This window comes from Danio rerio, chromosome 10 (genome assembly GCF_052040795.2).
Source record: "Danio rerio strain M-AB ecotype USA chromosome 10, GRCz13ab, whole genome shotgun sequence".
Classification (NCBI taxonomy): domain Eukaryota; kingdom Metazoa; phylum Chordata; class Actinopteri; order Cypriniformes; family Danionidae; genus Danio; species Danio rerio.
Window position 1 is genome coordinate 45,267,742 of NC_141030.1, and position 27,484 is coordinate 45,295,225.

The 27,484-nt window shown below is 37.0% G+C and overlaps 1 protein-coding gene across 2 annotated transcripts in view; it reads right to left on the bottom strand.

Moving 5' to 3' along the window:
- gpat4 (glycerol-3-phosphate acyltransferase 4) overlaps positions 1–27,106 on the bottom strand; it is a 37,598-nt gene extending 10,492 nt beyond the window's left edge. The window contains 6 exon segments of one of the 2 annotated variants that reach the window (NM_001040249.2): positions 339–428; positions 3,960–4,034; positions 6,991–7,273; positions 7,367–7,436; positions 24,454–24,991; positions 27,028–27,106. In NM_001040249.2, coding sequence (NP_001035339.2) covers positions 339–428; positions 3,960–4,034; positions 6,991–7,273; positions 7,367–7,436; positions 24,454–24,621 — 686 coding nt within the window. In that variant the 5' untranslated portion in view covers positions 24,622–24,991; positions 27,028–27,106. 2 annotated transcript variants of the gene reach the window in all.
- Between the last annotated feature and the right edge of the window lie 378 nt (positions 27,107–27,484).

Sequence of the window (27,484 nt, forward strand, 5' to 3'; positions counted from 1 at the left end):
ATTTTACGCCTGTTGCTACGACATTTCAGAAAAGGACCTATGTTCACTACGTCACAGTTTATTCTACAAATGTTTCCATCTCCAATTATTCAACCTAACATTTTTCTGCAAGTCCAAAACCACCTCAAGTAAGCTTAAAAATTTTGGTGTGAATCTTTATCACTCATCTCTCATGCGTTACTTCAAAATACACATAAGCTCGGCTACTGTTTTATATCCTCTCCGCCGCCAGTTTACACAGTGCAATTGGCAAGTGTTGTTGAGTGTTAACTGCAGGCCGTGGGCTGACAGATGTGTAGCTGAAGCTCTAACATATGCTGGCATTTGTGTGTGAATACCTGTCATGGTAGGTGATGATGGCCGTGAGGGCTCTTACACAGATCCGGTAACACATCAGATGAACCTTATCACTGAGATAATTCTTCATCCTGCATATTACAGCACAGACGACAGAAGAAAATGAAAACAAGTGTAAACAAGTCATATTTACATGCAATTGAACATATGCCTATGTTTAATATTAGTTTGACTTTTTTTATGAAGATATAATTAATATTCTCATTTTCTCTGTGTAAAATCCACTGTGAAATGTTGCTTAATAAATGTTGCTGAACTGTCTAGTCAACGGTTTTCCAGCCAACTCATTTCACTAATACATCTGAAGCAATTTTCTGTTGCCGCTTCTCCCCCATCACCAAAATGATTCAGTCTGAGCTCAAATCAATACTACAAGTACATTAATGAAAAGGAGAAATAACAATTTGGTTGATTTTACAGCACCATTAAAACTAGGGAAATTTTAAAACTAATTTTAATGAAAGAGGTTCTTCTGCTCATTTCTTTGGCTGTATTTGTTGGAATACACACACACACACACGCACGCACGCACGCACGCACGTACGCACACGCACACAATTAAATATTACTGTCATTTTAAAATGAAGGTTTTCAAAAAGAATATATTTAAAAATGTCATTTATTGCGGCGATGGAAAGCTGTTCATCAATTCAGATTTTATCGTCTAATGATCCTTCAACATTCATTTTAAAATGCTGTTCTGCAATTATTACTTTTGATCAATTTACTCAATAAAAACAACAAAAATCTGACCATAAACATTACAAATGTATATTCTTTTTACACAGTTTTCTGTTAATAAAAGCAAAATTGAGCCAAAAATAAAATGATTTATTAAGAAATAAAACAAAAGAAAATATGAAGGAAATAAAATATATATAAAAAGAAAGTGCACACCATCAATTAAATTTTTTTATTAATTCTGAATTCAAAATGAAAACTAAAATATATTTTTTAGACACCACTGCTCAACAACACAAAGAATAAATCTGTTTTTTAATTTAATCTATATTGAACCTAAACTTTCTTAACTGTAAAAGTTTTCATCAGAATATAAACTTCCTGACAAAAGTCTTGTCGCCTTTTTTATGAAGGTTTAGGAACAACAAATAATAACTTGTCTTCTAGATCATTTGGTATTAGAAATGACTTATATGAAAGGCAAAGGCCTCTAGATTGTCATGCCTTAATTTTAAATTATTTAATCAGGACAGTAAGGTCTGACTTTGCTTAGAAAAAGTCTCATCACTGAACAGAAATAATGTCCAGTCTAGAATGTAAAGTCCTGCTGCAGTGGAGACAGAATGAATATTGTGTCTGACTCCATCATGAGCTTGGAGGACTGCATCCATACATCTCTGACATGACTCACATCACTGATTAATAAAGTCATCTGGAATGGCAAAGAAAGCGTTCTTGCAGGACTCCCAGAGTGAATTAAGATTCTGTGGATTCATCTTCAACGCCTCCTCCATCTCACCCAAAACATGCTCAATAATGTTCATTTCTCGTGACTGGGCTGGCCAATCCTTGAGCACCTTGACCTTTGCTTTCAGGCACTTTGATGTAGAGGCTGCAGTATGAGAAGGAGCGCTATCCTGCTGAAGAATCTCCTGTGGTTTGTAATGTAATGGGCAGCACAAATGTCTTGATACCTCAGGCTGTTGATGTTGTCATCCACTCTGCAGATCTCTTGCACGCCTACATACTGAATGTAACCCCAAACCATGATTTCTCCTTCTCCAAACTTGACTGATTACTAAAATCTCGACTGATTTTCCAAGACTTTCAAGTATATTTTCACGAACTAATGTTTCATGCAATGTCTACATATGTGTGGTAAAAGAAAAACAATGCGTGTTCAAATTTATTACAGCATATCATAAAACATGCAACAATCTATTTAGTTTTATTTATATTTATATCTATATATAGATATCCGTTTTCCATGACTTTTCCAAAACTTTTCTTGGCCTGAAAAATGCCATGTCAAAATTCCACGACTTTTCCAGGTTTTCCATGACCGTATGAACCCTGATACATATAACAAGTCATTTTACAAGGACATTTGCATTCTACCTCAACAGTGCCAAAGTTAATAATTGGACATTTACTTACAAGTAGGGATGTAACAGTATTAGAATTTCACGGTACGGTAATACCTCGGTATGAATGTCACGGTACGGTATTTATTGAATCATTTACAGGAAAAAACAAAACTTATGAAAATACTCCAAAAAAGTGTCAAAAGTGTCAATGACATACAAATTAGTCATCTATCTGTAAGCTTTGAAACAGGAACTTCAATTTTAATAACAAAAAAATATTAAACCATGTAAAAAAATTAAGTTTCAATTTAGTATTGTTGAAAACTCATCACATTCAACATTTAATCACTCACTCACTTAGATAGAGATGGGTTTAAAGGAAAATTATCATATAAATATAATCTGGTAAAAGCTGGTATCTCTGGGCATTTACAGAAAAAAACCCTCTCATTTGGGACTGAGGTTTCTGGGACAAGAGAGATATGACTTGGCCCAGGTTGACAGCAGTGGGTAACGTTGTGCATTGTCTTTCCCCCACTTGAGAGGACAAACCATGATCAGAACGTGTGCGACGACACAGCTGATAAGAACTCGCGCGACAACACCGCTATTCAGTATGAGCGCGACAACACAGCTGATAAGAACTCATGCGACAACACCGCTATTCAGTACGCGCGCGGCGAAAACACCCGCTTTAGGGTTTTCCAGCTCTTTTTCATCCCCGCTTCTAGCAGCACACTCCATTTCCGCATTACTGGATCTGTAGAGACAACAGACCGCAAGGGATGATGGCCAAGCCTGGGCTGATGGGAATTGTAGTTTCCGCTACCTCCCGTTCGCTTCATTCGCCTGAGCAAATTTTCTCAGAAGACCTATAGTTTTACCGAGTCATGCGACTACGGTAATATCGAAAAAAAATTAATATTGCGGTATGACGGTATTTACAATACCGTTACATCCCTACTTACAAGTACAAATAATAGGATATTTAATAGAACATTAACCTTTTTTTTTTTATACATAAAATTACAAAATCTAAATTACCTTAAGAATGAAAAGCCTTAGTCCCTTAAAAGTGTTTATGGCTATTTGCATTATTATGCTATTGTAGAATCATTCTAATATCAAACGGCATAAAATGATCTCAAAATGTCATCAATATCACCTATAGCAACAATTTCTATGACAACACATCACAACAAAAATTCTTTATCGTAACTGGTCTATTTAGAGTGCATGCAAACAGATCAGAGAATGGTTTCAATTCCCTCAGATTGATGAAAAATAACTCCAAATGCAGCTTCTGTGTCTTCCCTTCTAATAGAGCAGAGTATTACATGCTTTTATGTATTTGATGAGATGATGTGCAATAAAAGATTATTAACGCCACAAACATAAACCCTTTTAGAGTCTACATGACACCACTGATATTAATGCTGTAGTAAATCATCATCACAGACTAACAAAAGCAATGATTAGAAGCTGTGCCACGCTAATGAAACCCCAACACAACAGCCTGAGGCGCAAGACCTTCAGAAGAGTACACGCACTTACCTCCCATTCGGAAACAGGCCAACGATTGACGTCAGAACCACTAGAAGACCCACACCGGTGAAGGCAAGAGTGACCCTGTAACGAAAGGATAAAAGTTAGATTTAATAAGGACGCTGCTTAGCATAACCACTGCATAAACATTAATAAAGAACAGCAGTGAATAAGAAAATAAGGTGCACGTTTAACCTTCAGCACTTTGCATTTGGCTAAGAAAAGCCTGAAAAGTGCTGATGGTTTCAGAGTGCTGACGGTTCAAACCTGCTGACCCTTTAAAGCCCTGTCAGTTTTTAAGGCTTGAATCCGAGCCATACAAAAGATCAACTCTCACTTAAAGAGTGCATGCGGTGCTTTTTAACCCTTGCGTACTGCTCAAATTGACTACCATTTCATTATGTTGGTGGCTGTTTTTCACCCATTGATTTCCATTATAACAACAACATATAATCATGCATTCTAAGCAATGTTATTGTCATTGTCATTTTGAGATCATTTTATGGCACTGATTATATAATAATTATTAAAAAGGTTATTTAGATTCTATAATTTGATGTTAAAAAAAGTAAATGTCCTGTTATATATATATTATATCATGTCCTATTAGATAAATGCCCAACTATAAGCTTGGACCCCGCTGAGATATATGTATATGTCATTGTAATATGGATTTATGAAATTGTAAATATATATCGCAAAGCTAAAAAAAAATAATAAGATGATCCCCAAGTATTACACGATAAGTTGATATATTGATTATTGTGACAGGCCTAGGTACAGCCATCCAGAGGGGAATCCATCACTGCACAGTGCCCATGTACAATATACTGACACAGAGAAGAAGAAACTGTTATTTTTTTTGTTATGTGCACACAAAAGTATTCTGAAAGCTTTATAATAAACAGATTAAACTGTTTTAGTTTGTTGGTTTATACATTTTAATTATGCTTCTGGACTTGGAAGTAGTGTTGTCAAAAGATCACGAAAGTATCTGGTCGGTACTAAAAACAAATCAACATGGTACCAGCTTTTCTTAAATTACAGTTAGTACATGGTTCTATGTACCAACTGTTACAGAGAACCATGTATTTTCACTGGTGTTGGTGCCAAACACTGAAATCTTGATACTGTAACAATCCTACTTGGAACATGTCAGGAACCTTGCTGTGTATGGAGGATGAGGGAGCTCTCAGATTTCATCTAAAATACCTTAAGTTTGTGTTCTGAAGCAGGATGAAGGTCTCGGGGGTTAGAACAACATAAGGGTGAGTAATTACAAACAGAATTATAATTGAGTGAATTAATCCTTGAAACATCGAATGGAAAGATCCCTTTAACTAACTCGGGTCATTTAAACTGCATGTTAATTCAACGTGAAGTGAAAAAGAAAACAAAACATTGAAACTCATTAGGTTTGGAACCACTTTCAGGGTGAGTAAATTTTTTACTTTTAGATGAACTATCCCTTTTAGCTCTAATAACATTTCTTTCAACAGAAACTGAGCCAGTTCATATCGTCTGATCATCTCCATAAACATTCATATCGGTCTAGAAAGCAATCGTTTAGTAACACATGCAAATAATACACTTCAGGTACACCTTACTAGTACTGTTGGGTTGGACCCCCATTTGTCTTCAGAACTGCCTTAATCCTTCGTGGTATAGATTCAACAAGATACTGGAAATAATCCTCAGATATTTATCCTTATTGACATGATAGCACCACGTAGTTCCTGCAGATTTGTCTGCTGCACATCCATGATGTGAATCTCCTGTTTCACCTAATCTCAAAGGTGCTCTATTGAGGATCTGGAAAATATATCCCCTACACCTTTAAGGCCCGTACACACGAGACGAAAAATAAATAAATAAACACCTCATGCTCATTTTTTTGATTTGACGCGCCGCGTTAAAACCTTCTCCACCAATCAGGTTGGCACTTTAGTTCACGTGCACGGAGCTGCTGATGTTACAGCAAACATCACTTGGAGGCGCTCAAGAGCAAAACTGTCAATGCGAGCGCACATTGAAGAAGATGCCCAGAGCTTATGAACGTGGAGCTGCTTATTGCTCTTGTGAACAATAATCATTTCTAATCATTCGCTAGAGCTGGAGCTGCTGCTTGAACCATCTATGCTTGTTCGAGTCACCAGTAACTCTAACAACAAGTGTGTGAACTTCCTCTCCTCCTCTTCTTCTGTGTTAAAAGCGGGTGTCAGAAGCTTAAAGTTGTGTAGCGCCACTTAACGTAAAGCAGTGATTTTCATACTCTTTTATTTGACGCCAGTGAAAATCACTTGGGTTAGAATGTGGAAAAACGTCTGGTAAAACGCTGAAGATAAACGCAAACGAAAAGCGTCCCAGTGTGTGGGAGCCTTTGCACCGCCACCACTAGCCTAAACCGTGGACGCAAGGCAGGATGGATCCATGCTTTCATGCTGTTGACGCCAAACTCTGACCCTATCATCTGAATGTGGCAGCAGAAATGGAGACTCATCAGAGCAGGCAACGTTTCTCCAATCTTCTATTGTTCAATTTTGGTGAGCCTGTGTGAATTGTAGCCTTTCTGTTTTCTGACAAAAGTGGCATCTAAGTGACTTAAATCACCTTTCTTCCCCATTCTGATGCTGCAGAAGATCCTATTGACCATGTCTACATGCCCAAATGCATTGAGTCCCTGCCATGTGATTGGCTGATGAGAAATTTGCCTTAAAAAGCAGTATTAGGTGTACCTAATAAAGTGGCCGGTAAGTGTATACTATATAACTGCAGTTTAACTATTATATATATTTAACCGTCAAACTTATATAAACATTTAACCGTCAAAAGCTGTTAGTTGCTAGTTAATTAGTTAAAGTTATTAGCAACTAATAAAATGATGGTAACTAATAACATTAACTTTTCTGGTTTTGATTGTAACGGAATAATGTGCACCTTTTGCAAGGCTGCATTGAAACAATAATAATTGTGAAAAGCCCTATACAAATAAACTTGAACTGAATTGTAGTTTAGCATCCAGAGTCCTTCCCTCTCTCACCTGAGCGGCAGCAGAAAGCCATAGCGGATGAGGACGCCGACCCCCCAGAGCGCCGTGAGCCTGGTGCTGATGTGGTGGAAGTTATAGTTGCTCCGGGTCAGTAGATTCCAGGACTCCAGCTCCTCGGCTGTAAAGCGTTTAGTCACTTCATCATCTACGATGCTCTCCACGCCGCGCCGACAGAAATGAAAGATGTCAGACATGTCAAACTCGGGCTCGGCACCGCCCCGCCGCATCTCCTGGATCTCCTGCTCCAGAGACGCTGGTTCTTTAGCAATGATCCCTAAGGGAGAAGAAGAAAGAGAGCAGGGTTTAAGATGATGAAGAAATGACATTGGTGGCAGCTCATGCGAATGATATTTTTTCAATATTTCACCATTGCTGTAGGGTTTGTAGAGATGCTGATTCTTCTCTCTGGCTCCTCGCTCCATTCTTAAAGTCGCCCACTGAAAACAAGAAGAATTACTCCGGTTAATCAGATAAATTGCATATATTGTATAGAGCTGTGAACCTACACTAGTCTCACGGTTCGGTAACGATTATCATGCCATCGATTCGGTTCAATTCGATATGTCGGTGCTCACGGTGCATTGATGATGCTTTTATATTTTTTTCACAGCAGCAGCTCTTGTATTAAAATGTATGAATATATTTATACTTATATATTATTTGTAATACAATTGTGTCATTTAATACAAACAGTCAGATATATAAACTGTAACTTTAAAAAAAAACGAGCATTTAGCAAATAATATAAACAAATATAAATATCCAGCTCAATTTCTGAATCTTGTCTAGTTCTCCTTTGATTGGTTACACCCTCAACAAAAGCGGTTGCGATTGGCTCTTGCGCGCTGCGCTCTTCAGATGAATGATAAGCGGCAGGCGGCAGCGGCGATCTCACAGCTGATCTATTATAGACACGGTAGAGAAAACTCTGCAGACACGCGCTCGTTTCTGTATCCAAAAGTATCGCTGTAAAACAGCCGAGAGGAGAAGAAAAGCCACGCCAGCAGGTCAAATGGGCCACTGTGTGTGTGTGAGAAAGAGAGAGAGAGACAAAGACAGAGCGAGAGAGAGAGAGAGAGAAATGGAGTAGGCTACTTTCATTCTCAAACACACACAGTGAAATTGTGCACAGTTCATGAGTATTAAGTAGTTAGAGCGTTGTAAATACTCGCGATCGTATCCCTCGCGACAGAGCGCATATGAGGTAAATGACGTCAGTAATAACCGGTTATGATTATTACTGAACCGATACCGAATTGTCCGCGTCTGCATCGCGGTGCATCGAAGAAACGATTAATTTTGACACCCCTTATATTGTAGTTCAGAACCAGATGCTTCTGCAGTGATGGTAATGATGATACTTTTACCCGAAATCATGCACCAAAATTTTTAGCTGCACACTGTGACGATTACTCGAATAGTAATAGCTTTGTAGGACTAAACACACACACACACACACACACACACACACACACACACACACACACACACACGCACAAAAGATCTATCTGATTCTTTTGCAAAGATATGAACCAAAATAATATATTGATAGATTAGGGATAAAGTACATTCAGGAGGTTGTTATCACAGAATAAAGCCTGAAAGGCGAAGACTGAAGGGCTATATTCTGCAACCAACTATCCTGGTTGTACTTTATACTGCTTTTTACATGGTTACTTGCAGCAAAACATATGGTTGATTAAACCTTTATTTAAACGCAGAACCAACAGAGACAAAAACAGCTGAATGGAGTATACACTAACCTGTGCATTATTCATTCAAAAGATTGTACCATATAGTCAATAACAGTCCAATATAAAATGCAGTGTGACAGACAAGAAGAAACATATGAATGTGGATGTAATTATATAAATGACAGTCAAGGTGATTGGAAATTCCTGGATGTTATTTAGCGGTTGTTATTTGGGAGTAACATAACTTGAAAAGTTACAACTGGCCAATCAGAATCAAGTATTCCAGAAAGCTGCGTAATAATTAATACCTAGATAGTAAAATTTGTCAAGACAATTTGGAGGCTGGCTTGACAAAGCCTGTTGGCAGCAGTTTATGCATGTATGGATCTATCGAAGGAGGGAGGGATGGATGGATCTATTGAGAGAGGGAGGGATAACTGGATTATTAAGGGAAGGAGGAATGGATGGATGGATCTTTTGAGGGAGGGAGGGATGGATATATTGAGGGATGGATGGATCTTTTGAGGGAGGGATGGATGGATATATTGAGGGATGGATTGATCTATTGAGGGAGGGAGGGATGGGTGGATCTATTGAGGGAGGGAAAGATGGATGGATCTATTGAAGGAGGAAAGGATGGATGGATCTATTGAGGGAAGGATGGATGGATTTATTGAGGGAGGCACGGATGGATGTATTGAGGGAGGGATGGATGGATGTATTGATGGAGGGATGGATGGATGGATCTATTGAAGGAGGGAGGGATGGATGGATCTATTGTGGGAGGGATGGATGGATCTATTGAGGGAGGGATGGATTTATTGAGGGAAGGATGGATGGGTGGATGTATTGAGGAAGGGAAGGATGTATTCAGGGAGGGATGGATGGATCCATTGAGGGAGGGATGGCATGCTTCTAACATGTGTCTAGTATAAACATGTTTCTAGTATGAATTAGCATGTTGTTAGCATGATTCTAGCATGAATTGGCATGATGTTAACATGATTCTACAATGGATTAGCATATTGTTAGCATGATTCTAGTATAATAATAATAATAATAATACAGTGGCCAAAATAATTAGAACCCCTGACAGATATGAATATATTTTTGGCATCAAAACATTATTTAATTTCATGACGTTCACGAAACTGGCAGATGCTTGGAGCACAACAGCAGATGAAGCGAGTCTTACTGTTTTTATCTAACTGTAATATTGTAATATCTGGTATGCTTATCTTTTGCAACGAGGAATATGGTTGCATACCATTGACAGCGAAACAGACCTAGCTTGTTTATAGTACAGAAACTGACTTTACATGAACTATTATTACTTTATTTACTAAGTATAAATTTCATTTTCTTGGGTGTATTGTAAAGGCCAATTTAGCAAAACAACTTTGCAAGCCTTAACAAGTCTTAACAAGCCTTTGAAATATGCCAATTCTAATTATTTTGGATGTTGTATTTTTTAATTCATTTATTTATTTTTTGTATTTTTGATTTAAGTTTTTGGCCAAGTGCATCCAGAGTTATCTCTTTTGGTCCATCATTATTGTTGCAATGCATGCCTAATTGCAACATACTTGTTTGTCCATTTCATCACGGTATGCATGTATGCATTGCTATATTTTCAATTAAATCTTCTTTTTGTTGCACCCTGTGGTTTGTATTCCCCATGGCAGGCTGCTGGTCTAAGACCCCAAGAGGCCACCAATGTTCCCTCAGGAGCCTGAAAAGCTCATCCAGCTGTCATGAGGACGGGGAACAAACAACATTCGGGGAATAAACAGCCTTCAGGGAGTCAAATCCACAGATACACAGCCAGCCGGCCGCCCAAAACACCACTGGGGAGGAGAACTCAACGGATGATCCATGTGTCCTTTACAGGGTCCTGGAGTTCAGCCAGAACCCCCGAACACCACTCACACTTCAACAGGCTTTTGCTAAATAATGCGTCAGAACAAGAGCTGCATGATAGCTCGAATTAAAATCAATATCGCTACATACAGATGCAGTCAATACGTTTCTAAACATGATAGTTTCAATAACTCATTTATTTTATTTTTTGTCATGATGACAGTAAATAATATTTGACTAGATATTTTTTAAAATACTAGTATTCAGCTTAAAGTGACATTTAAAGGCTTAAGGTTAATTAGGCAAGTCTTAAATACAGTTGAAGTCAGAATTATTAGGCCCCTTTTGATTTTTTTTTCTTTTTTAAATATTTCCCAAATGATGTTTAACAGAGCAAGGAAATTTTCACATCATGTCTGATAATATTTTTTCTTCTGGAGAAAGTCTTATTTGTTTTATTTCGGCTAGAATAAAAGCAGTTTTGAATTTTTTAAAAACTATTTTTGGGACAAAATTATTAGCCCCCTTTGAGCAAATTTTTTTTCCGATAATCTACAGAACAAACCATCTTTATAGAATAACTTGCCTAATTACCCTAACCTGCCTAGTTCACCTTATTAACCTAGTTAAGCCTTTAAATGTCACTTTAAGCTGTATAGAAGTGTCTTTAAAAATAACAAGTAAAATATTATTTACTGTCATCATAGCAAAGATAAAATAAATCAGTTATTAGAAATAGGTTTTTAAAACTATTATGCTTAGAAATGTGCAGAAACAATCTTTCCTCCATTAAACAGAAATTGGGAAAAAAAAATAAACGGGCGCTAATAAGTCAGGGGGGCTAATAATTCTGACTTCAACTATATATGACAGTGGTTTGTTCTGTAGACAATCAAAAACAAATATTGCTTAATGGGGCTCAAATATGGACTTTAAATTATTATTATTTTTTTTTATTTAAAACCGCATTTATTCCAGCTGAAATAAAACAAATAAGACTTTCTCCACAAGAAAAAATATAGGAAATACTGTGGAAAAAATTCCTTGCTCTTTTATTCAAATAAACATGTTAGAGAAAAACTTTCATCTCACCACTTTGTGAAAAAAAATGTTGCATCACCATAATCAGGAATATTATTTTATTTTAAAAAAATCTCTAAAATCTGTATCTCTAAAATCCCTTCTCTAAAAACCTAATAGCATCGACTGTAGGCAAGTGAACAGATCCAACACCATCATCAAATTTGCAGATGACACCACAGTCATTGGTCTAATCAGCAACAATGACAAGACTGCCTACAGGGAGGAAATACAGCATTTAACACCAACAAGACCAAGGAGCTCATTGTGGACATCAGAAAGGGACGAACAGGCTCACATGATCATATCCACATTAATGGGATGGCCGTTGAGCTTGTCTCATCCTTCAAGTTCCTAAGGACCCGCATCTCAAAGGACCTTTCCTGGACCCCCAAAACCTCCAGCATGGTCAAGAAGGCTCACCAGCACGTATTTTTCTTAAGGCAACTTAAGAAGAACCAGCTTTCATCAGCCGTCTTGGTGAACTTCTACCGCTGCACAATAGAAAGCATCTTGACCAAATGCGTCACAGTCTGGTATGGAAGCTGCTCTGTTGCTGAGCGTAAGGCACTGCAGCGGGTGGTGAAAACTGCCCAACGCATCACAGGGACCACACTGCCAGCCATTGAGGACATCCAGAAGAAACACTGTCTGCGCCGAGCACGCAGTATTCTAAAGGACACCTCTCACCCTGCTCACAGACTGTTTTCACTTCTGCCTTCCGGCAGCCGCTTCAGGCTCCCCCAGAACTGTCTCTCTCTTGAACTTTTAACTTATAATCCCCACAATCACAATCTGCACTGTTTAACATTTGCACATTAAAAAAATTGCTCATATATATTGCACTGATTCATTTATTTGAACTGTACATACCCACTGCACATTGACATTTGTAATTATGTACACACCCACTGTACATATTAGGGTTGGGCATCTAAGCTATAATGCCGATCCGATACGCATCTCGATACAAAGAATACGATCCGATATATTAGCGATACATTTGTGACATATTGCGATGCAACACGATACGATTCACACCCATATCACGATACGATGCGATATTTCAGCACTAACTAATTAGATCAAGTTTATGAGATTATGTGAAAGAGGATGCTGTGCCATTGAATGAGTTTGATTATTTATTAACCAAGCAAAACCAAGACTTTTTTTACAAACTGGCTCTTCTCTCAGAGACAGAGTGTCAGTTTACAGTAGAGAGCCATTTTAGAACATTTAGCACATATTATTTAAGTATTTTCAAGATAAACAGAATGTATAGGTGTATATTAAAAAAATATATATATATTTACACTCTTTCAACATAAAGGTTTACCATTGCACAACAAGAATTGTGATTTAACTTTTCAACTATGAAAACAAGTTTTACAAAGATATATAGTGCCACTGAATATTCAAAACTTAAGGTCGTGAACTAGCAGTGTTATGCTGCTTTGAAACATCACTGTCACTGTAAACAACAGGCTAATTAAAATATAACAAACCAGCAATCTTCTTGCTGTGAGGTGGTCAAACTACCCACTGTGCACCGTTGACACCCATTATATTTATCATTATTATTATTAATATTATTATTATTATAATTAAATAAAAATAAACAGGAGGAGGTGTTTAAAACCTTCGTTCTCCGTGACACTAGGCTGAATATCTTTGCAGATGAACAATGCAATAGCATCCGTTATTGGCATAGAGCGCACAAAACTGTTGCGCACGGAAAAAAAAACTTGCAATACTTTTCTCACCACTTTTGGAGCTGGTTGAAGCAGTGCGAAAGCCGAGGATGCAGGAACACTGGAAGATGCTTCCACAACAACTCCGTGGCGCCGCTTCAAGTGAGATTTCAGATTAGTCGTACTGCCCGCATATTTTACAGATGCGCGGCACATTATGCAAATTGCATCTGTCCTGTCATGTCGTCCATCCTTAAATCCATAATGTTGCTTGCCATACTTTAGATTTAAAACTCAGTGAGGAATAAAATGTTTGTTTTGCTTCTCGAGCTTTCTGAGGGCGCACCACTAGCTTCATCCGCACACCTGATACACTGAGTTGTAGTGTAAGTGTACACATCCGCAAATCCGTTGCTAAGGCTTACTTTATGTAGGTCGATTAAATTATGCGCCAAAAACAGGTTGACAACACTTGTTAATAAATAAAAAATACATTCTATATTAAAAATATAAGCTGTATCTCGGAAAAACCGATGCATCTCGCAAAAACCGATGCATCTCGATTTGCTTCCAAAATTTCATTCATCCTCTGCTGCTCAACCGATGCACTCGCATCGTGCACGCGCATGACCGCGTATCGATACATATCGGTTAATCTTCCCATCCCTAGTACATATACACTAAAAAAAGTGCTGCATGCAAAACTGTTGCAAACGATTTATTTGTGTTGAATTCAAACAAACAAATTAGATTTAATAATGTTCAACTTAATTTGTTTCTTTAAATTCAGCCCAAATAAAGTGTTTAAAACTACTAAACATAAAAAAATAGAGTAAATCCAAGGAATCATCTTTGAATAATTTTTTTCAGTGTACATTTACATTTGTAACTATGTTTATCTATCTGCACACTTCTAATTATTAATAGCAACCTGTACATATATTCATCTATTGTAAATCTCTGTTCATAGCTAATACAACCTGTATATAATGTTCACAGTACATCTATCTGTAATTATCACCATAGTTTTTTTCAATAACTGCACTTTATAACATATTCTTGTCTCCTGCACTTGCTGCTTTTGCACTGCTGGTTAGACCTAAACTGCATTTCAGTGTCTTGTACTTGCACATGTGTGATGACAATAAAGTTGAATCTAATCTAATCTAAACCAAGACCGGTTACTCACTGAAGCTAAGCAGGGCTGAGCCTGGTCAGTACCTGGATGGGAGACCAATTGGGAAAAACTAGGTTGCTGTTGGAAGTGGTGTTAGAGAGGCCAGCAGGGGGCGCTCAACCTGTGGTCTGCGTGAGTCCTAATGCCCCAAAAAAAGTGAAGGGGACACTACACTGTCAGTGGGCGCCGTCTTTCTGATGAGACGTTTAACCGAGGTCCTGACTCTCTGTGGTCATTAAAAATCCCATGGCACTTCTAGTGAAAGAGCAGGGGTGTAACCCCGGTGTCCTGGCCAAAGTCCCTCTATCGGCCCTTACGATCATGGCCTCCCAATCATCCACTGAATTGGCTCGATCACTGTCTCTCCACTCCACTAATAGCTGGTGTGTAGTGAGCGCACTAGCACCGTTGTCCTGTGGCAGCCGTCGCATCATCCAAGTGGATGCTGCACACTGGTGGTGGTGTGGAGAGACCCCCCCCCTCATGACTGTGAAGCGCTTTGGGCGTATGGCCCTACACAAATGATCTATATAAATACACATTACATTCCAAAAATATCTAGAAACAGGCAGCTGGTCTAAACGTAATGGGGAGCAGATAAAATCAAAGTCTATGTATTACCTAAAGTCTAAATTAAGAAATAATAATAATAATAATAATAATAAAATAAAAAATGATATAAGCGGAATGGGAGTAATTTTTCCAGAAGCGGGATGGGACTGGATATTTTTTTTTTTACTTTGGTCTGAAAGTGGGACGGGACAAGATTTCTTTCTGTGGGAGTGGGACGGGGACAGGTGTGAAAATTCCCTTCTGTGTCATCCTCTAGTGGGAATGTGAGCTTTGAAAACGTAATTAAATGTCCTTCCTTTCATGCTATATTTGAGAAAAGAATTATACTTAAAAATTAAATCAATGTTGTAAATAAATATAAAAGAACAATGAAACGCAGGACCCCGAGGGAACGGTTTTTGCCATATTTTGTCATGTTTATCTACATCAGCACATGCATGTACACGTGTGCGCTCTTCATTTGATGTTGCTGTTAGGGCATCTGAATTGTCCCTCAGGGATCATTAAAGTGGATTAGTCAAGCAAGGACAGCAGCTGAGCACCGGAGTGTGGAAAGATGTCCGTGTAAGTAAAACAGTGAGTCAGGGAGATGCAGAAGTAACGCTCGGGACGGGGAAACAGCAAACAGTCAAGCTGTTTGTCGGAATTAATCTGGCTCCTCTGTGCAGGGTCACAGGACAGCAGAGCATGGGGACGTTAGTCACTGAAAACAGCCATCTGGAGGTTTTTTTAGGGAGTCTGAAGAGGTTTGGAAACAGTGAATAAATCAGTCCAGATGGAGGAGAGTGGAGAGCAGAGGAAACCATATGAAGCTATTATAGGTGACAAAACTGAGAGTCTACTGACATGCATTATGCAAAATAAATGATCGCTTTAATTAGGTGTCATTTCGATTATAGTAATTACGTGAATTCAATCAAGTGAATCACATTGGAGCTGTTTACACCTGGTCACTTCATGCGTTTTTTATTATGGGATAGTTATCTTATCATGAATAGGACAGGTGTAAATGCACTGAGATGGATATACAGTCGAAGTCAGAATTTTTAGCCCTCCTATATATATATATATATATATATATATATATATATATATATTCCTTCAATTTCTGTGTAACAAAAAGAATAACACCTTTCTGAGTATAATAGTTTCAATTAGTAATTTCTAAAAACTCATTTCTTTTATCTTTGCCATGATGACAGCACATAATATTTGACTAGATATTATTCAAGATACCAGTATTCAGTTTAAAGTGACATTTAAAGGCTTAACTAGGTCAATTAGGGAAAGTTAGGGCAATTAGGGAAATCATTTTATCACAATGGTTTATTCTGTACACAATCAGTGGCTAATAATATTGACCTTAAAAGTTTTTTGTTTTGTTTTTTTATTTAAAACTGGTTTATTCTAGCCTAAATAAAACAAATAAGACTTTCTCCAGAAGAAAAAAAATGGATAAAACACTGTGAAAAATTTCTTGCTCAAAGGAGGGGGAATAATTTTGACTTAAATTGTAGATCTGATCGCTCAGACCACTTCAGGAGGTGGTCTGGGATGCAGGTCTAATTGCATCTGGTCGTTCAAACCACATATGTAAATTTGACACCTCCCAAAAATGAAAAAAAAAAAAATAATAATAATAATAAAATAAAAGAATAAATAAATAAAATAAAATAAATAAAAACACGAGAGCGCACATGTTGTGGGCTATTTGACCGTCAGATATACAAGTGCAAATGCATAAGCAACAGAAGGCCACAGATAACAGTTTGAGATGTTTGTTTTGTTTTATTTATATTTTATTTGTTTTATTATCATTACTCCAGCCTTCGGGTCATAGAAGTTTTTAGAAATATTCCTGATATGGTGATCTGCTGATCAACAAACAGTTTTGATAGTTATTAATGTTAAATACAACTGCTCAATATTTTTTATATGAAGAGTGAAATAGAAGAGTTAACAAAAATAGTGGTGGGCCGTTATCGGCATTAACGCCCTACATTAACGCGAGACTCTTATTGCGCGAAAAAAATTGGGCCGTTAATCTATTCTCAAAGTTGGGTTGGGAGCTGGGTCTATTTTGTGCAAGCTATGATGACTTTCCCCTTGATATATTAGCGTGCATCTATACCTGACCGGTGAACCGTCTGAATTCACCAGGACGCCCGTTAATTGCAGTTCGGCAGTTTCACTTTAACTCATGAACATTTCATTCATCCCCCGTGAAAAACTGGGGTATTAGATGCAAATAAAGAGTAAGAACGTTATGTAATTTAATAACGTACGCCAAATGGAAAGGAAAAAAAGCCATTTCGTGATGTGTGTGTGTATGTGTGTGCCGTCTTTTACTAGCCGCGTGTGGATCTTGTAAGAAAATATGGCGAACGGTCCTAAAGACCTTTTTCTGTTTAGTTTAGTTATGACTTTAGTCAGATTAAGGTAATCAAAAGTTACTGTTTGGATCTTATGTAGGCCCACAGTTCATCATTCATGTTTAACTGAATAAACAGTTAGTAAACACAAGTACATCTTATTGAACATTGTTTATTTTCATCACCAATTATCAGAGTAAAACAGTTTCTCAAGCAGTTTGTGATGCATTTTGGAAACAGGAGATGAGTTCCTAGTCTAATTCGCCACTTGGCTTGAGAAACCCGTTCTCAAAGACTTTGGGTTATTTGGGTAGCACACATATTCTGAATGCCTTCGGCAGAATTAAAATGAGCCATTTTTATTTAGATTCATCTAGATAAATTCCAAAATGTATCTAGATTAAAAAAAATGAATCTATTCCCACCTATAATAAAAACAAATACAAATATTTTCTAACATAAACGTATAATTTTGTATTAATTTAACACTTCTTTTCTGAATAAAACAAATCTAAACATCCTACTAAAAAATGTACCGACTGTACATCAACATACATACAGTAGATTCATATTTGTGACCCTGGACCACTTAAGTTGCACAGGTATTTATTTATTTTTTTTTGACAATAGCCAAAAATACATGTAGGTTGTTTGTCAAAGTAATCAATCCATCCATCCATGCATCCATGTAATTTCTCAGCCAAGTACTGTCTTATCCCAACAAACCATACATCAATAAAAAGTTTTTTTTTTTTTTTTTTTTACAGATAATGCAGAAAGCTCAATTTTCAAAAATGTACACTTATGACTGGTTTTATGGTTCTTTCTGGAGAAAGTCTTATTTGTTTTATTTCGGCTAAAATTTAAACTTTTTTTAAAACTATTTTAAGGTCAGAATTATCATCCCCTTTAAGCTGTATTTGTTATAGATTGTCTACAGAACAAACCATCATTATACGATGACTTACCTAATTACCCTAACCTGCCTAGTTACCTTAATTAACCTATTAAAGCCTTTAAATGTCCCTTTAAGCTAAATGCTAGTATCTTGAATAAAACCTAGCAAAATGTTATCTACCGTCATCATAGCAAAGATAAAACAAATCAGTTATTAGAAAGGAGTTATTAAACTTATGTTTAGAAATGTGATCAAAGAAATCCTCTTTCCGTTAAACAGAAATTTGTGAGGAAAAAAATATATACATGAGGGCTAATAATTCAGGCTTCAACTGTACTTCAATTTCCACATGTTTAGAACAAAAATAATGAATACTGCACTAGAGGAACGGTTTAAAAAAAATGTGGCATAAACATCTCACCATCGATTCACACATCAACAACCCGCTCTGAAACTCTGCAAAGCGCTGCAACAATGCATGCGGCCTGCAAAGTTTTAAAGATGAGAGAATATGTGACAGCGCAGGTTAAACTGAGGCAAAGTCAAATGACAGCCAGACCCTGCAGACTTACTAATTCAGTCAATCGTGAATCTATGCTCTATTTTTAGCCTCCGGAAACTTCAGCGAAGGCAGAGCGCGCTGACTACAACTCAACTTAGTAAAACTCAAATCAAGCCTCCATGAATGACCTTCAAAACTTAAAAATGCCGGCATCATCTAATGTGCTTCCAGAGCTCCTCTGATGTTCATGTTCAGCAGTTTAATCAAGCGATGGGCAAAGTATTGTACTTTATTACTAGTGGTTTAACGCATCACTAATCGCACGGTTCGGATCACACTAGGGTTTTTGAGTCATGAATTGGACCATATGGGATCAAGCCCCCACCTAAAGTATCGGGATTGCAGATTAAAAAATAATGCGCACAAATAAAAAAAAAATTTGTAAACCGTGTGTAAAATTAGAACACGCAAAAGTTAAAACTAAACACAGAATAAGAAACAACGAGGTCACTAACTGAAAGATAATGAGCCTGAATCAAAAATGAAAACACGTTTAGACAAAATCAGTTTTTCTGCTATGGGATCCCAAACAAATCGTTTTTAGGATCAGCAAAAAAAGGAGACAAAAGTCATTTGCTTTCCATTTATTACAAAACATAACTGCAAGAAACTTTGGGTTTTACAAACATAAGTTAGAGCCATATCACCCTGCAGCCCAAGACCGGTTACTCACTGAAGCTAAGCAGGGCTGAGCCTGGTCAGTACCTGGATGGGAGACCACTAGGGAACACTAGGTTGCTGTTGGAAGTGGTGTTAGTGAGGACAGCAGGGGGCGCTCAACCTGTGGTCTGTGTGAGTTCTAATGCCCCAGTAAAAGTGAAAGGGACACTAAACTCAGTGGGCGCCATCTTTCGGATGAGACGTTAAACCGAAGTCCTGACTCTCTGTGGTCATTAAAAATCCCATGGCACTTCTCGTGAAAGAGCAGGGGTGTAACCCCGGTGACCTGGCCAAAGTCCCTCTATCAGCCCTTACGATCATGGCCTCCCAATCATCCCCTTCCACTGAATTGGCTCTATCAATGTCTCTCCACTCCACTAATAGCTGGTGTGTGGTGAGCGCACTGGCGCCGTTGTCCTGTGGCTGCCGTCACATCATCCAAGTGGATGCTGCACACTGGTGGTGGTGTGGAGAGACCCCCCCCTTCCTCATGATTGTGAAGCTCTTTGGGTGTATGGCCATACACAATAAATGCGCTATATAAATACACATTACATTACATAACCTGTAATTTTATTAAAAACAAAAATCAAGAAATAATTAGCTTTATAAAAAAAAGTAAAATGTTCAATATTGTGAAATAATATTTTCTACTGTTGCTGGTAATGCTAAATGTATAAATCTAACATTATAATCTTGTCCATCACATAAATTTTTAATTAATGGTTTAATAATTCACTCATAAACACTTTGTTTCATTACTAATTAATCAGTTTTGAAGAACTATTCAGTGACGTATTTTTGACGGTTGCTTGTTTTGCCACCTATTGGTTAAACAATGTAATTGCTACAACATTAAACAGCATCATTAATGGTGATCTTGGTGACCATATTTACAGCAGAATTATATATAGATATAATAATTAGCCATGGTCGATCCGGGCTCAAACAAGCCTTGTCGTCGTCTTGATGAACAGCCACAAAGCCATGGAGTAGAGCAGAATCTATCCTGTGCCTCGTAGTTTTTCACAATCCAGTCTGAAGCGCGAGCGTACGTTATTTGCTTTATTTCTTGCGCTCGCCAAGTGTCTATATCTGAAATAACAAACTTCTTGAGCTGATGATAAAAGCGTGCGCTTGATTATTGACGTGCTTTTGAAACCCGATCCTGTCAGACACTGACAAACGTGAGAGTGAAGCGCATAAAAAAAAAGAGAAGTGGGGGAAAAAAAAGGAGTACATTAAGTCTTGATTTAATTTTTATCATCATCTTTTGGACTAAAATGAACTGGCAATGATGGAGTGACTCTCTAAAAGAGGCTACACGTGCTGCTGAAGATTACTGACACAGGTAAGATGTTTTCACTGACTGTAGGCTAGGGCTGGGCAATTTTTCGATTAATTCGAGTTTAAGTTTTGACGACGATTTAATTTTATATTAAATCGAGAAATCGCGATTTGATAAAAAAAATATATTTGATACATTATAAATGGCACCAATGCGCTTTGGTTCACTCTCTGTATGAAGCAGGTCGCACACCAGAAGCGACGCACGGCCACGCAGCGTCATGGATTTTAGAATTCTAAACAGATTTCTATACACACACCGGCGCCGCCCAGCCACAATTCGCAGGTCATATTTCAGCAGCGCCACAGAGAGCTATCTGATTAGTTTCATGTTGAATATCATGCGAATGTGCGCGTTGGGTGTGTGATAGTTTAAACTGTCACATGCGCGCCTTGTCGCGGCGCTTCTGATGAGCGACCTGCTTGACTGTCTGTTAAAGCGTGAAGTCATGTAGGATTTTACTTGTTGCATTAGTCTGAGTCACGTCTGTGAGGACTGTCAAGACATATTCCCTTATCAAGTCCATAAACTCGATCTCTCAACATGTATGAAGGACGTAAAAACCTGCCATGTTAAAAACCGCGTCGATCTTAGTTCGAACCGCGCTGATCTTTTGGTTTGAACAGGAGCAGAGGTGAGCAGCTGTAACAATGAAAATCGAAAGTACCCGCCCCAATGACGTCATTTAGCAGACCTAGTTGAAAACCAGACAGATCAGGAGGCATAATACAGAGAGCTGCAAAGCGCATGAAATGATCGGTATTCAAAAGGGGGAAAAAAGAAAAATAGATAAAATGTATTATTTTCTATTAGACACATATCTGGTGCTTGTATTTGCTCCTGCTATACGTCCACAACTTCATGCATTGGGCTAAATTAGGCTTTACAGTTTCCATGTTCAGTCCTTTTCTTCCACTGTATCTTTTGTGTAGGCAGCAGCTTTACAACCGGTCATTCAATCAGAAGAAGACAAAGTCAAAGCCGAGCTGACAGCCAATCTTTCCTTGGCTCAGCAAAACTTGCAAAAAATACCTCTGTATTCCTGCAACTGCAATATTTACACAAATATTTTTGAAATCTTCTGCAACGATATTTAACTTATGAATTTGTTTTACGTATATTTACACCTTGTTGGCCAATTTATGTATGGCAATTTATGTATGGACATTAAAATACAATGTTCCTTCACCAGATGGTTTAAGTTACTTATAAAGAGAATGTTACTTCAGTCATGTTGTTGTAATGTTTAAGTTGACAGGTTACACAATAAAAAATAAAAAATAAAAAAAATCGAAATCGTGAATCAAACTTTATAAAAAAAAAAACCTAGATTTTTTATTTTTTTTTTTGCCAAATCGTCCAGCCCTACTGTAGGCTATATTTTGTGTTGTTTTAAACCTAATTAAGGACGAAATGTCTGCTGTGTAAAGTTTTTCTGTAGTTGGTAACATATCGGAGACTGTAAGGGGCTGTATGTGTTCATTTATTTATTTATTTATTTAATATAATTACTAGGGATGTAACGGTATCAGAATTTCACGGTACGGTAATACCTCGGTATGAATGTCACGGTACGGTATTTATTGAATCATTTACAGGAAAAAACAAAACTTATGAAAATACTCCAAAAAAGTGTCAATGACATACAAATTAGCCATCTATCTGTAAGCTTTGAAACAGGAACTTCAATTTTAATAACAAAAAATTATTAAACCATGTAAAAAAATTAAGTTTCAATTTAGTATTGTTGAAAACTCATCACATTCAACATTTAATCACACTCAGCCCATCTACCCAGATGAGAGCTCTGCTAGTCGGACTTCTCATCAAGCATCTCCCGCTGGATCTAATCTCACTATATTTATTAAACGGGATATTTCATTTATCTTGTTGTCTTTATCTAATGACATATTCCCTGACTTTGGGCATTGGAATCTGTTACTTGTTCTCAGGTAACGTGTTGTGGCTGAGCGCAAAGATAAGTTAATGATTAATGTAACCACGTAAATTCTGTATATTGACTGATCGCTTGCCTTTATTTCCTATAATGTATAAACTTATTGTATGTCATACTTTTAAAATGGCCATTATCGATTCTTTAAACTGATACTCAGCAAAAGAGAGGCTGTGTTTCGTATTTTCACTGAAATTGAAAGGAGGCAGTTGTTATCGGCTCCGTTTTGTTATAAATATCCACACAGTGAAGATGACGCTCATCTTATGCAGCACGACACCTCAACATGTCTGCTGTCTAAGTTGCTAATATTAAAATGAAAATAGGCAGTTCCTTAAATCATGTTTACATTTTATTGTTGAGAAAGTGAAACAACGAAGCCAGGGTGATGTGAATGAAGTTATAAAGTACACTGTTCCCTTTGAAGATTTACCCGTGTCCTCGGTATAGTCTGCTTTTCCATATCAAACTGAGAAGAAGAGACTGCAGCCTTGATCAAACTTGCGAAGTCTGAACTTACACGGAGAGAATGCAGGACTGAACTGTGCGTGTTAGGCTACTTAATATTCAGGAAAAGCCCCAATCAGAGAGGCGAACGTCTGCTGCCCCGCCTCCGTTTTCAGATGTCTCCGTTTTCCATCATCCACACTGAGACGGAGCAGCAGCGTTTCAGAATGAAAACGGCCTCTCCAGCGTTTTCGAAACGCTCCGTTTTCAGCGCTCGAGAACTCCGGCGTAGTGTGGACGGATGGCGTAACCGTAGCAAAACTTATGCGTTTTCAAACTAAAACGCATTAGTGTAAACGGGGCCTTAGAGTTTTCCAGCTCTTTTCATCCCCGCTTATAGCAGCACACTCCATTTCCGCATTACTGGATCTGTAGCGACAACAGACCGCAAGGGATGATGGTCAAGCATGGGCTGATGGGAATTGTAGTTTTCGCTACCTCCCGTTCGCTTCATTCGCCTGAGCAAATTTTCTCAGAAGACCTATAGTTTTACCGAGTCATGCGACTTCGGTAATATCGAAAAAAATTAATATTGCGGTATGATGGTATTTACAATACCGTTACATCCCTAATAATTACAGACGTTACATTAGGCTATTTTGCGCTGTCATTGATCTGCAGTTATAATCTAATCATGTTCATTGAAAAGTTAGTAATAAACATTTATACACAGGTATTTATGCGTGTAAAGCATCTGTTTTGTGAGAAGTGCTTTTTATATGATATGTGAGTGACCCGTACAGCTTTATTGTGGACATTTCCTCGAGCGAGAGTGATGCGACAGAAACGTTCTGTCATGCACCACGCCCACCAAAAGGGTACCATTGGTTATGGAAACACAAGCCTGATAAAGGTGACCCATACTGACCCAAACCGTACCGTACTGTACCAGTCAGTGGAAACGAGCCATAATTAACAATTCACTGACTCAATTAATAAGAGTCAGAACGAGCCCTCAGTCAACTTATTGTATCAAATAAGATCAGTCAGATCTAGTCTCCAGTTAACACTACAATCATTCAAATGATCTGTTCAGATGAATCACAGGAGATGATCAATGAAAAACAACTCAACTCACCTCAAAAAGCTTGATCAGGGACATCATATAGAGTCTGCGAATGCCGAAGGACACGCCGAGGATCGCAGGAACGATGATGAAGACCAGAAGAAGGGTGCACCATACAGTTAAGGAGATGCCCAGGAGCATGCATATCAGACTGTCGAAGGGGAAAAGGTACGACTCCATCTTGACCGAAATGTAGAATGCTTTAAAAGTGACAAGATTACCTAAACACAGACTGCTGGACTCCTCTAGAGTGCCTCAATTTCTGAAGCCTGCGCTGAAACATGGACTTCATGGGCATATATGGGAAAATGATCATTTATGCCTGAAACGATGGACAACTATCCATTAAGTTAACAGATTATGATGCTACAGACGTGCCAGTATGACACATGAGGGTTAGTGAAAAATAAATAAATAAATAAATAAATATAACTGGAGTGTTTTATGTAATAAATATGTGTTATTGTCCAGGATTTCCTTCGAATGATTCCATCTGCTTCAGTGGCCTATCACAGTCTCACATCAAGGTCCACAGCCATTTCTGACATATCTAAAAAGAAAAAATAAAGGGCACATATTTATTAAATTATATCTATAGTTCAAAGTAAGTTGCTAAACTAAGTTAGTCACGTTTTAACTTAATGTCATAAGTTACTCAAGCTGTTTTAAGTCAGTTTATTTTAAGTCATAAAATAAGTTCAATGGAATATACATATATATTGTTTTAGCATCAATATTGCAAGGTGATCATTCCCAACACAAGTGTTTGCAATGTAGAGCCTAGGCATGGGCCGGTATAAGATTGGCAGTATGATGACCTTGGATAAAAATATATTATTTTTTAAATGTCTGGGTAAAAAAACAAATAGTTTTTCTCACCTTTAGAAACAATATATTTTTATTTTAAAAGATATTTAAAATATTTTGGAGCAGTAAGCATGTCAGGCTAAACTATTGAAATGAATCACTGACTCCTGCTGTCTTCATTTGTTCAAAAACACTGATTTCTTCACAATTTAAAACAGCATCTTTGGATATCTTTTTCTGCTGGAGATACTGTTGTCTTACCAAAAAAAATAAATAAATAAATAAACGTAAATAAAAAATCTTACAAATATCCTAGGAACATTATAGCAGAAATTCCAGCCTTATTATAGCCTTTTCCACATCGCGGTAATCATCCTATGCCTAGTCTGAGTTATAACTTATCATTTTGCAAGTGTTTTTTTTTTTTTTTTTTTTTGAGGCCTGTGACTCTGTGAGGGTTTTAAAAGCATTCAGGCATAAGAAATGGTACCTTTGTAACTTTGAAAATTTAATAATGATTTATTTTATTGAATTGTGTATAAAACGAAGACTATGCAGTATTGTTTTAAATTTAATTATTCAACTACTGAATACCTGAATACAGTTTGAACGCGTTTATTTAATTAGCATATTTTTCTTTATTGGATTTATCTATGCTTGTAGATATTTTTTGCACTCCCCTACTGAACCTTCTCAATCAATCTATTATTATAGATTCCTTACAAACATTAATTCAACTCATCTAGTAAATTTGTATTCACATCGCAATTATATATTGCACAATAAAATTACATATTGCAATGTGTAATCTTGTCTACATAAAAAAATGTTAAAAAAGTAAATGTCCTATTTTATATATATATATATATATATATATATATATATATATATATATATATATATATATATATATATATATATATATACACGTGTGTGTGTGTAAACCGTTCAAAAGTTTGGATTCAGTTTTTTTTTCAATTTGCTTCAAGGCGGCATTCATTTATTATAATTTATTTATAATTATTGATAAAAAATTTTATATATTATAATTTATTAAATATTTGTTTATTACTTATTGTATGTATTTCAAAATATTATTACTTACTTATTATTACTATTATTATTACTTATTATTATTACTCCAGTCAATATTGCTTTTATTACTATTACCAATAATAATAACAATAATAAAATAATATTAATAATATAATTAATATTAGAGTGATTTCTGAAGGATGATGTGACAGAAGACTGGAGTGATTAAGCTGAAAATGCATAATTAAAATAACTGGAATAAATTATTAAATTACAATATATGTCATTTATGTATGTATGCATGCATGTATATTTTTATAACGTTACATAGATAGATATAACATATAAATTTACATAAAACTGAAATAAGCTTATAGCCCAAAATTCTGATGTTATTAAGAGATACGACTAAACACCAGGCAATAAAGTAAATCGACAAACACTATTAAACGACTGCAAAACTAGCACCTAATAGACAATAATAATATACAATTTAGCAATATGTCATCGCCTAAGTATCTCCATATATCTCAAAACCTATATTTCATCTTAATTTCTGAAATAAACGTCAATTACATCTTAAATGTATCATAAATGGCCCACACCGGCTGATGTATGAAACGCTATTCGTTGTACAGATGTAAACAACGGGATGCTAAACCGCTAATCAAAAGCTTATCAATTAATCACGTAATTAAACCGCCAAACGTCTTAAAATGTATGAAACCAGCACGTGAAACTGACCTGTTGCCTGAAGATGGGGTTTAAACGACCATTTGCCTTCTTAATATAACACACATTGGATATTGGAGCATCGTGAGACGCTACTGTTGTTGTTATGCAACTACTTTAAGCGCATCAGCAGCGGCGCGAGGTACGGATGCTGCAACTTCCGCTTCCGGTGGGCACGGCTGCTTTCGTCAGCTGATTCCAGACCAGTGAGTGCGCTGGATTATTAATAATGTATATTATACTTATATTTATATATTTTTGTCATTTTATGTACTATTTAATCTATTTGCCTAAAACTACATTTTAAACTATGTAAATAATCAGTCCTTCATAAAAAATACCAATTATTAATTCAGCTTAGTCCCCCTTCATCAGGGGTCGCCACAGCAGAATTAATCTTCAATTTATCCAGCATAGGTTTTTCCAGCCGCAACCCAGTATTGGGAAACACATGCAGACATGCAGACTC